This window comes from Lepidochelys kempii, chromosome 7 (assembly GCF_965140265.1).
Source record: "Lepidochelys kempii isolate rLepKem1 chromosome 7, rLepKem1.hap2, whole genome shotgun sequence".
In the NCBI taxonomy this organism is placed as follows: Eukaryota; Metazoa; Chordata; order Testudines; family Cheloniidae; genus Lepidochelys; species Lepidochelys kempii.
In genome coordinates this window covers 20835987-20848170 of record NC_133262.1, presented here as the reverse complement: position 1 = coordinate 20848170, position 12184 = coordinate 20835987, and the positions used below count along the sequence as shown (strand labels likewise).

The 12184-nt window shown below is 44.8% G+C and overlaps 1 protein-coding gene across 4 annotated transcripts in view; it reads left to right on the top strand.

Annotated features, from left to right (window-relative positions):
* Window positions 1-10631, top strand: part of LSM3 (LSM3 homolog, U6 small nuclear RNA and mRNA degradation associated) — a 46837-nt gene extending 36206 nt beyond the window's left edge. For all 4 annotated transcript variants that reach the window (XM_073351306.1, XM_073351305.1, XM_073351303.1 and 1 more), the window contains exons 4-5: window positions 8785-9388; window positions 9977-10631. In XM_073351306.1, coding sequence (XP_073207407.1) covers window positions 8806-9388; window positions 9977-10518 — 1125 coding nt within the window. In that variant the 5' untranslated portion in view covers window positions 8785-8805 and the 3' untranslated portion in view covers window positions 10519-10631. The remainder of the gene's footprint in view (window positions 1-8784; window positions 9389-9976) is intronic.
* Window positions 10632-12184: the final 1553 nt, after the last annotated feature.

Sequence of the window (12184 nt, the reverse complement as noted above, 5' to 3'; positions counted from 1 at the left end):
ATTAGCCTCTTCCTTCTCCTATTGTTTGTAATCATTGTTTGTTGCATCTTCATTGTGATAAGTCTGATAAAACCTGCATTTCATCCCTACAATCAGCACTCAGCACCCTGTGTCAAGGTGAATAAAACATCTGACTATATCACCCAGAACATATTTTGCCATGATACAATGGCCTTTGTCTTACTAAGTGCTTATACAGTGCTCAGCACAATGAGACCGTGCTTCTGAGCGGAGTGCTTTGGCTACTATTGTAACATCTGGGAAAATTATGTGTCACTGCCCTCTCTTATTGCTAGTCCTCTAATGGATAACAGCCTACTATTGTTACTGGCTAATAGAGTTACTCCTGTAGTTTTAAGGGGCAGAGGTCTGCAATGTGGATCTTATCGTCTTAGGTTAGAATCCTGCTGATGACCCATGCTGATGGTCATTACAACACAAATAATAATACAGTTACTAACTATAACCCCAAACAAGAACCTCATTGGAATTTGGGAATGTTCAAATACAGATCCAAACTTCACCTCTTGGACCTCTCACGATAATGGATTGAAAAAAACCCTGGATCCAAAATCTTGATCTGCCTCTGAGCTTTGTGGCTTTGGTCCCTTGTGTGCTTCATGTAGTGCAAAATGTATTAGCAGCTACCAGCTGCAATGGGCCTCAGCAGGAACCTTTCCCCTTACAACTCTCTGAGGAAAAGGCCATTGTATCATGGCAAAATATGTTCTGGGTGATATAGTCAGATGTTTTATTCACCTTGACACAGGGGTGCTGAGTGCTGATTGTAGGGAGGAAGTGTAGGTTTTATCAGACTTATCACACTGACTAAAGGTTACCCAGCTTTCCAGCCACAGACAAGCCCATTCCATTGTTCCTCCCCTCACGTTATTTGGGGCTACGTTCTATGGGAAGCACAAGTGAATTCTATATTTCTATAGCGTCTCTGAAGAGAGGTGGCAAACTAAGAGCTAGCAAAATCCTCTTGAGGTTCATGGGGAGGAAATGAGAGAAAGCTATCCAGCACTTGCATTTTGTTCATTTAGAAGAGTTGAAATGAGGCGACACAACAGGGAATGAGGAGGAGGGGCAATCTGAATGACAGTTATCATTTCAGTCTGGTCAGTTCTTGCAGTTTTACTATGAGTCTCATGATATTTGGTGTCTTTCTTAAAGCCCCAGCTCCTGGAATCATGTTATTTTGTAAGAATCTCATCTTTCATTTAAGAAAAGTTTCTAACCCTTTGATTGCAGAGAAAAGCTAGAAAACATTACTTCTCAATGGCATCAAACCCAGAAGAACTCACATATTGTTTGTTTTTATTTACAGTTTCATGATTTTTAAACCAATTTCACGAATTTTTGAGGTCTGACTCTAGAATTTTGGCCGCTTGGGGTTGGTTGCACTGTGGTTTAGCCTGCTAATCTCAACTTTTCTTTTGGAGGGCAAGAAGCAACATGGGAAAATGAACTGGTAGATGCTGTATTAAGCCTTTAGAATAGCATTTTAGTAGCTCAGTGTAGAACAAGAAATTACTGAGGAAGAGAGGCTTTGAAGAAACAGAGAGAACAAAGACTGCACAGAGAGAGGGAGAACACATGTCAGAGTAGGGGAGAGAAGGAGAGAGACCAGAAGTGGGTGGAAATCAGAGTTGTAAAGATGAGAACATAAAGATGAGAGATACTGCCTGACACCTCTGCATTGTTAGTGGAGCTGTTGCAGCCATGCTGCTTTAGCGAAGGTTTATAATAAGTGGGGCTTGGCACTATTTTCGGAGGGTCAGTATTTTAACTATTGGTGCTTGTCATAAATGACACAGTCTCTTGCCATGCCTGGGACCTTCGATGCACTAAAAAATGTGTAAATTGCCTCTGACATTTATACAGCAGCAACAACAAAAATGTCACCTATGTAGTGTTATTATAACGGGAAAGCTATTTTAATGCAAGTCTGCGGGGACCTGCAATGATGCTATATTTGAGTGTGAAATTATATGGGAAAACCATTTCAATGCTAGTCTGTAAAGACAATGGCATTAAAAAGTAAGATTGCACATGGGGAAACTGTTCCCGTGCAATCTGTGGGGACCAATGGCATTAATATATGAGATATAGAGAAATTATTTCAGTGCAAACCTTCCGGGCCAAGTGACAATGGGATTGTAATGTCAGTTTACATGGAAAAATTATTTCAATGCAAGTCCGCAGAGACCTGCAACAATACAATTTGGGTGTGAGATTCCATGGGAAAACCATTTCTCTACCAATGAACTGAGGTTGAATAAGGTCATTAGATAGTGATGAGAAAATTATTTGAGGCAGAGAAGGTTACAATAGACATAGAACAGATCCTCAGCTGCACTGAGTTTTCACTCCGCACAGCTCAAGAGAGCCAGCGAGGAGGTTGGCTGTAAGACACCTTTCCAGTTCCCCTAAGGGCTGCTTTAGTTCTAGTGGGTGATTGCAGTGATCTCCTAGAGACTGCTCTGCTGGCTGAGGAACAGACAGAGTGCAATGCATTCTGTCCTGCCTGCCACTCCTACCTTAACTTGCCCCCTTCCCAATCTTCTGCTTGTGTGGAGGAGGTGAGGAATGCATGGCTCTCTCCTAGAAGTTCTCAGCTGTTGCTTTATAGCAGTTATTTGGGTGCTTTACTCTTTACAGCACAAAGCAACCAGAGCTGGGTTGAGGATTAAGTGCATAATTAGGGGAATTACTTTTTTTTATGCAATTTCCCTGGGTATGATAAGAGATGACCCAAAATGGAACTTTGGGTCCATCCTCACCCCCACACCTTGTGGAGATTTATATCCAGGCTTCATGATTTAAGGATATTGCTCCAGTGGGCCAAACCATAACCCTGGATTCAAACATATCCAATCTCTGGGAAAGTTTGGCCTCAGATCTAATAATCCTGGCTAAGTACTAACTCTGAAATGGGCCCAAACAAACACAAGTCCCTAGGGTAGCTGAGATTTGGATTCAGATCTGGATTTCAGAACCCACAATTCAGTTATTCAATTATATGATCTTGAAATAAGCTCTAGACTATTTATTTTAATAATTCATAACCAATGTCTTCTCTAATGTGACCTATAAGAGGCTAGTAAAGTCTGTGGATGCATCTAGTACCTGTTTTGTTAGTACAAAGATGGCAATTATCAGTGGCATTATAGTTTAAAGCAGTGGCTTTTCAACTGTGGTCTGTGGACCCCTGGGAGCCCTCAGACAGTCTAATATTTCCAAAGGGTTCTGCATCTCCAGTCGAAATTTTTTAGGGGTCTGCAAATGAAAAAAGGTTGAAAACCACTGATTTAAAGCATTATTGGCTTATTTACTACCATAGTTCAATTAAAGTACCACCACCCCACCTAAACTGATAGCACATCGTAATCCTGCTTTGCTCAGCACATCACTCATAGCCCCTGCAAGACTGAAGCTTGCTAAGAAATCTGTTCACAGAGATCCATTCGTCTGCCCTAATCAACACTGTCTCCCCCCATTGCAGAGATGGGCCTGAGCTGCAAAACCTACTTCTCAGCTGATTTACATTTCAGGGGATGACGCTCATTTTAGTCACAAAGTTACTACCTTCCAGGCAAATCTGATGTGCTCTCCTATTTATTGCTGAGTATTTACATCAAAAATAAGACTCACTGTGCTGATGTTGTAGAAGGAACTCTTTACTGAAGAGGAAGGAATCCCACAGCATTTTATGATTCCTGCATGAATAATTCTTTTTTGTCCCTCATTTTGGGACTTTGTTGTATATTGTCCCACATTGCAGCATGCCACTCCACCTACGATGGCCAGAAAGTTCAGAGCCAGGTTCAAATTTCAGGGATGTTCAGATCCCAGGGTCTATCTCTGCTTTCCAGTAGCTATTGATATTAAATCTGGGGACAGCAGTGTCAGCTAGTTTGCGTCTTGCTATAAAGAATAGCAGCAACAGGAAATGTCATGAGGCCAGTAGTCATGTCAACTGATTGCATTTTTTCTAGAGATTAAAACAAATTCCAATCTCTCTGCTTTACATTTCATCTGATTGATTTAAGACATGGCAGTATTCTCTTTCTGGCTTCAGGATCAGTGTGGAAATAGATTGGCAATGGAAACTGATGAACACTGGCAATAGGAGTCCAGATTCTGATCTCAATTGTATCTGAAGTTGCATTGATGCAGACTTGTTAGCTGTCCACATACCCAAATTTATTAAAGTCCTATTTCAGTGGGATTTTAAATTATTGTTTAAAAAAGTCATCTGCATATCATCACACTTGATTCTTTTGAGGGAATGAGCATCCTGAGGCCTAATATCTAACAAATGTCCCCTCTATGCTGCAGAACCCTCCCCCACTCTTGTATGGGGCAGCAAACAGCTGGGGGGAATCATATCACAGGGTTCCACCAGAATCATTCTGGCAAGGAACTAGGGGCAACTAGTGCGGACTAAGAGGCACCATAGAAGAAGCACCACTAAGAGGCCCCTTATTATGGATAGTCTTGGTCTTGGCCGGATTCACCAAGATCTTGGAGATTGAACACATTCTGGGGGCTGATGCCCTTGCTTCTTACCTTGTGGGAGAGGGAGCAAACCTGCTGTCCCAAAGGAAGACATTGGAAGAAACTGTATGCGGGGAACTGCAAAGAGTCCTTTCCACGAGATCTGAGCCATTGGGCCTCATTTTCATTTCCACCAAGACCAAATCTACACACAGAAATTGCACTGATTTAATGAACTCATTTCTCTAAGTTGATTTAATTATATTGATGCAACACCCTTTTGTGGACTTGCTTAAATAGGTTTCAGAGTGCCCTGCATTGACTTAGAGAATTAAACTAACAAACAAGTCACAGCTAATGATGACTAAGCAAAGGCTTGTTGAATGAGTAACTTCCTGACATAAGGCTCTGTTACTCTGTACCACAGCCAGGGATATAATCCAGATCTACCAGCTGCCATGCCTTCACTATAAATCCACCCATTTGTTGAAGCCAATGGAGTTACTCCAGATTTACACAGCAGTGATTGAGAGCAGAATTTGGCACCTTCCCTTTAGAATGTCCTGATTCACTGGTGTTTGATTTCTCAACCTTTACAGAGCATTAATATTAATATTTTACTCAAATTAAATAATTTAATTAAATAAAATAAATATTAATCTTTTAATTAAATCTTGATTTATTACCTAGTTAGTCCATTATTTTGCAAGTTGGAAACAGTATATAAAACCTTCTATTATTGCTGAAAAGAGCAAAAGAAGTGTGGGATCTATTATACTTGTTAGCCTATTAGGAGAGAACAAGACAAAATCAGCTTAAACTGTAGCAAGGTAATATGGGTTAAATGTTAAACCTTTCTGTTAGGACAATTAGACTATGGAGCAAGCTGCCAAGGGTGATTGTGGAATCTGTGTAATTGGAGATCAAAGATAGACGAGACACCTATATGGTAGAGAGGACTGTGGAATAAAGAAATCACTCCTGCTGTGCATGAAGCAGGGGTATAGACTAGATGACCCGCTTTGTTGTTATTATTTATTTGTATTACTGTGGCATCTAGAACTCCGAGTCATAGACCAGATGCTATACAAACACAGTACAAAAACCAGACATTCTTTTCAACCCAAATTATTCTATATCCATTCCTATTTAAAATAAAATATCTTTGGATTTCATAAAAAAGGAATTGCTGCCAACTTTCCCTCAAAATGCATGAATCTGATAGGTTTTCAGGATGCTGAATGGTTTATCCTTTGGTGCTAATGCACCACCATACAGTCTCCAGCAGTGTTTCTCAACCTTTTTGATACCAGAGACTGGCTTGTTGCTGCCCTAAAGCATGTCAGGAAAATCTCAGGAACTAGTGCCGGTCCACAGACTGGTTGTTGAGAAACACTGGTCTACAGCACACACACAAACCCTGCAGTCCTTTGTGCTTTTCAGACTTGGATTCCTTCTAATTTTCCAACTATGCGGCAAAGAATTTGGCCAGATGATCTGAGACTAATCAGAATGGTCTCTTCAGATTAGGCTTCTGATATTTACTGAATACCCCCACACTGGCCATCACACAGAAGTCAGACAGGCCCAATCTTTCTTTTAAAAAATGTATCTTTTTTCAAAGATAGCACTGTGACAGAGCTTTAGGCTAATTGACGAGTGAAAATGTGTCCACAGCTATGGACAAAACATCACACAGGCAATTTTCAGTGCAAAAGAAACAAAATTCTGCATCCATCAGACACTGCTGCCTCTCATGAGGCTATGTTCATGGAGACATACCAAACCACCATCTTAGCTGGGGTTTGTTTGTAGGAGAAAGTCTTCAGAGTTTTTTTTTTTTTTTTTGGCAAGATAATATAACAAGCTAGACCCAAAAGCACACAATGCTTGAACATCATGCTGAGCTTCCACAAAGTAAAATTAATGCCACCTTCTTAAAGCCATGCACATCTTCTCTAACTCCCTTCATGACAGCTGATTGGCACCAATATCCCATCTACAGTTTACAATACCATTTTATAAACCTGACAAGGGTCACAGCTCCAGTGTGTCAACTCATGAGGTATCTGATCTTTGCTGTCCTGAGGGTCTCCTGACTGGTCCCAGACCCCTCACACTGGCAAGTTACAAATTCTCCAACTTCGTCTATGCGGGGTCTCATGGAAAATGACATTTTGGGGGGATCATCTGGTGATAGTTTCAACATGAGAAGAGCATTGATGGGTTCTTTTAGAGGGTAAACAAGGTTACATTCAAGGCAGTGGTTTCCTGTCTTGTTTTGATTAGATCTTCTTTTGATTAGCAAAGGCCAGCCCCCAGAGTCGCTTTATGCCATGCCTGGCAGTTGCTACCATTTCTGTTCTGAGTCTCCCTCCCATCCTTGTGTATATGCTCTTTGAGTCCCTTCTTGTCTCATTTTTTCTTTTCCTATGTATTTTTATCTACTTTTTTCTTCTTCTTTGTCTTTACCCTTGTTCTTTGATGACCCTCTCCCTGTTCCTTTACTCATCATAAAGCTATGTGCTGCTTGGCTTGGGGAAGGTCATCCAGTGGCTGCTGCATGGGGCCGGATTGAGTGAACTCTCCTGCCTGATGTGATTACAGTGGGAGCAGAGACTCTTGAGCCCCCATGGTATTCCCTGACCATGCAGCTCTGTACCTTTGAACAGCTCCTGCTGCCAACTGCAGTGCTCATGGGAGCAGGGAGGATGGTAGGTAGCTTTCAAGGAATCCAGTACAGCTTAACTCACAGGAGTATGTTTACCCTAAGGGCTAGGAAGGATCTAGGGTCATGCAGCTGTCTCTCTACCCCATTTATGCCCCATGTGACATCACCTCCTCCAGTAAGGTGACCAGATAGCAAGTGTGGAAAATTGGGACACTTTTTTTTTCCGGGGGATGGGGGTGGTGACATTGTCTTTTATAGGCAACTAAGCCTCTAATATCGGGACGGTCACAATAATATCAGAACTTCCAGTCACCTTATCCACTACCAAACACAGACAAAGTCCCTCTTTGTGGGACAACAAAAGGGATGGGGGAGAGTGAAGGGAATTGCCTGGGAGGCAGGGAGCTCCAAGTTCAGCATCTGAGACTGAGAAGCTCTATTGTTGCTTCTGCATGTGATGTTGTCCAGTTATTAGAGCCAAGGACTGGCCGTCAGGAGTGCTGGGTTCTATTCTCTGCTCTGCCAATGACTCATGAGCCCTTAGCTTGAATCACTTCACCTCTATGTGCCTTCATTTCCCCTTCTCTAAAAACAAAGATATTAATAATGAATTCCATGATTGTGAAGCATTTTGATGGCATTGGATGAAAGGTGCAATATTAGCATAAAGTGTTCTGATCATTATTATCCACTCAGTGAACACATTCAGGAGAGGCCTAAAAATGTTTACTTAAACCAGCAACACTTCGCCTGATTATTTAATCAGCCACGAATAAACCCACTTGACGCTAGAACAAAAATACTTGGGCCTGGTGCCCGAGTCATTAAAGGTCACAGCAAGGACAGATGGAGCCTCTCTCTCCAGCAGGGTCAAAGCTAGCATATAAACTGATTAATCCCTCTGACAGCCAGGTGGCAGACCTACATAAGAAACCCAGATGCTGGCACATCACAGCTTTTCGAAACCCTAAAAGACAGGTCAAATTGTCATAGGCAGTAGGGAAGGGTCTATAAGCTAGTCCAGAAATAGCTCAACCACTGGACGATACAGGGGGCTGCATTCAGATGAGTCTGTAGGTTCAAAGTACGTTCCCTAGCTCTTTCATAATCTGAACAATCTTGTAAGAGAGAGACCTTCCCATAGACCCATAGATATCTGCACCCAAACACACTGGCTCCCCCCGGTTGGGTTCATCCTGTGACCCTCAGGCCAGGCGGTGAGGATGACTGATGGTTTGAGAACCACTGGGCTAAATTATGCCACATAAGAGGCAGAGCTGGGCTGGTCGGGAGTTGGAGTTTGCTATCGGAGCAGCAGTACCTATGCGAAGCCTTCTAGGTGCTGGGGAAAGTGAAGTAATTCTTACCACACTTAGCCCTGGTCTACACTAGGACTTTAGGTCGAATTTAGCAGCATTAAATTGATGTAAACCTGCACCTGTCCACACGATGAAGCCCTTTATTTCGACTTAAAGGGCTCTTAAAATCGATTTCCTTACTCCACCCCTGACAAGTGGATTAGCGCTTAAATCGGCCTTGCCGGCTTGAATTTGGGGTACTGTGGACACAATTCGACGGTAACTTTTGAATCTCATTTCCTGTTTGGCCAGCGTGGCAAGCTGCAGGTGACCATGCAGAGCTCATCAGCAGAGGTGACCATGATGGAGTCCCAGAATCACAAAAGAGCTCCAGCATGGACCGAACGGGAGGTACGGGATCTGATCGCTGTTTGGGGAGAGGAATCCGTGCTATCAGAACTCCGTTCCAGTTTTCGAAATGCCAAAACCTTTGTCAAAATCTCCCAGGGCATGAAGGACAGAGGCCATAACAGGGACCCGAAGCAGTGCCGCGTGAAACTGAAGGAGCTGACGCAAGCCTACCAGAAAACCAGAGAGGCGAACGGCCGCTCCGGGTCAGAGCCCCAAACATGCCGCTTCTATGATGAGCTGCATGCCATTTTAGGGGGTTCAGCCACCACTACCCCAGCCGTGTTGTTTGACTCCTTCAATGGAGATGGAGGCAATATGGAAGCAGGTTTTGGGGACGAAGAAGATGAGGAGGAGGAGGAGGTTGTAGGTAGCTCACAGCAAGCAAGCGGAGAAACCGGTTTTCCCGACAGCCAGGAACTGTTTCTCACCCTGGACCTGGAGCCAGTACCCCCCGAACCCACCCAAGGCTGCCTCCTGGACCCAGCAGGCGGAGAAGGGACCTCTGGTGAGTGTACCTTTTAAAATACTATACATGGTTTAAAAGCAAGCATGTGAAAGGATTACTTTGCCCTGGCATTCATGGTTCTCCTGGATGTACTCCCAAAGCCTTTGCAAAAGGTTTCTGGGGAGGGCAGCCTTATTGCATCCTTCATGGTAGGACGCTTTACCAGTCCAGGCCAGTAACACGTACTCGGGAATCATTGTAGAACAAAGCATTGCAGTGTATGTTTGCTGGCATTCAAACAACATCCATTTTTTATCTCTCTGTGTTATCCTCAGGAGAGTGAGATATAATTCATGGTCACCTGGTTGAAATAGAGTGCTTTTCTTCAGGGGACACTCAGAGGAGCCCATTCCTGCTGGGCTGTTTGCCTGTGGCTAAACAGAAATGTTCCCCGCTGTTAGCCACGGGGAGAGGGGAGGGTTGAGGGGGTAGCAACGCGGTGGGGGGAGGCAAAATGCGACCTTGTAACGAAAGCACATGTGCTATGTATGTAATGTTAACAGCAAGGTTTACCCTGAAAGAGTGTAGCCACTGTTTTATAAAATGTGTCTTTTTAAATACCGCTGTCCCTTTTTTTTTCTCCACCAGCTGCATGTGTTTCAATGATCACAGGATCTTCTCCTTCCCAGAGGCTAGTGAAGCTTAGAAAGAAAAAAAAACGCACTCGCGATGAAATGTTCTCCGAGCTCATGCTGTCCTCCCACACTGACAGAGCACAGACGAATGCGTGGAGGCAAATAATGTCAGAGTGCAGGAAAGCACAAAATGACCGGGAGGAGAGGTGGCGGGCTGAAGAGAGTAAGTGGCGGGCTGAAGAGAGTAAGTGGCAGGCTGAAGAGAGGGCTGAAGCTCAAATGTGGCGGCAGCGTGATGAGAGGAGGCAGGATTCAATGCTGAGGCTGCTGGAGGACCAAACCAGTATGCTCCAGTGTATGGTTGAGCTGCAGCAAAGGCAGATGGAGCACAGACTGCCACTGCAGCCCCTCTGTAACCAACCGCCCTCCTCCCCAAGTTCCATAGCCTCCACACCCAGATGCCCAAGAACGCGGTGGGGGGGCCTCCGGCCCACCAGCCACTCCACCACAGAGGATTGCCCAAAAAAAAGAAGGCTGTCATTCAATAAATTTTAAAGTTGTAAACTTTTAAAGTGCTGTGCTTAAAGTGCTGTGTGGCATTTTCCTTCCCTCCTCCACCACCCCTCCTGGGCTACCTTGGTAGTCATCCCCCTATTTGTGTGATGAATGAATAAAGAATGCATGAATGTGAAGCAACAATGACTTTATTGCCTCCGCAAGCGGTGATTGAAGGGAGGAGGGGCGGGTGGTTAGCTTACAGGGAAGTAGAGTGAACCAAGGGGCAGGGTGTTTCATCAAGGAGAAACAAACAGAACTTTCACACCGTAGCCTGTCCAGTCATGAAACTGGTTTTCAAAGCTTCTCTGATGCGTACCGCGCCCTCCTATGCTCTTCTAACCGCCCTGGTGTCTGGCTGCACGTAACCAGCAGCCAGGCGATTTGCCTCAACCTCCCACCCCGCCATAAACGTCTCCCCCTTACTCTCACAGATATTGTGGAGCACACAGCAAGCAGTAATAACAGTGGGAATATTGGTTTCACTGAGGTCTAAGCGAGTCAGTAAACTGCGCCAGCGCGCCTTTAAACGTCCAAATGCACATTACCACCATTCTACACTTGCTCAGCCTGTAGTTGAACAGCTCCTGACTACTGTCCAGGCTGCCTGTGTACGGCTTCATGAGCCATGGCATTAAGGGGTAGGCTGGGTCCCCAAGGATACATATAGGCATTTCAAGATCCCCAACAGTTATTTTCTGGTCTGGGAATAAAGCTTCCTGCAGCTTTTGAAACAGACCAGAGTTCCTGAAGATGCGAGCGTCATGTACCTTTCCCGGCCATCCCACGTTGATGTTGGTGAAACGTCCCTTGTGATCCACCAGAGCTTGCAGCACTATCGAAAAGTACCCTTTGCGGTTTATGTACTCGGCAGCTTGGTGCTCCGGTGCCAAGGGATATGGGTTCCGTCTATGGCCCCACCACAGTTAGGGAATCCCATTGCAGCAAAGCCATCCACTATGACCTGCACATTTCCCAGGGTCACTACCCTTGTATCAGCAGATCTTTGATTGCGTGGGCTACTTGCATCACAGCTGCCCCAACAGTAGATTTGCCCACTCCAAATTGATTCCCAACTGACTGGTAGCTGTCTGGCGTTGCAAGCTTCCACAGGGCTATCGCCACTCGCTTCTCAACTGTGAGGGCTGCTCTCATCTTGGTATTCATGCGCCTCAGGGCAGGGGAAAGCAAGTCACAAAGTTCCATGAAAGTGCCCTTACGCATGTGAAAGTTTCGCAGCCACTGGGAATCGTCCCAGACCTGCAACACTATGCGGTCCCACCAGTCTGTGCTTGTTTCCCGAGCCCAGAATCGGCGTTCCACAGCATGAACCTGCCCCATTAGCACCATGATGCATGCATTGGCAGGGCCCATGCTTTCAGAGAAATCTGTGTCCATGTCCTGATCACTCACGTGACCGCGCTGATGTCGTCTCCTCGCCTGGTATCACTTTGCCCGGTTCTGGTGCTGCATATACTGCTGGATAATGCGTGTGGTGTTTAATGTGCTCCTAATTGCCAAAGTGAGCTGAGCGGCCTCCATGCTTGCCTTGGTATGGCGTCCGCACAGAAAAAAGGCGCGGAACAATTGTCTGCCGTTGTTCTGACGGAGGGAGGGGCGACTGACGACACGGCTTACAGGGTTGGCTTCAGGGAGCTAAAATCAA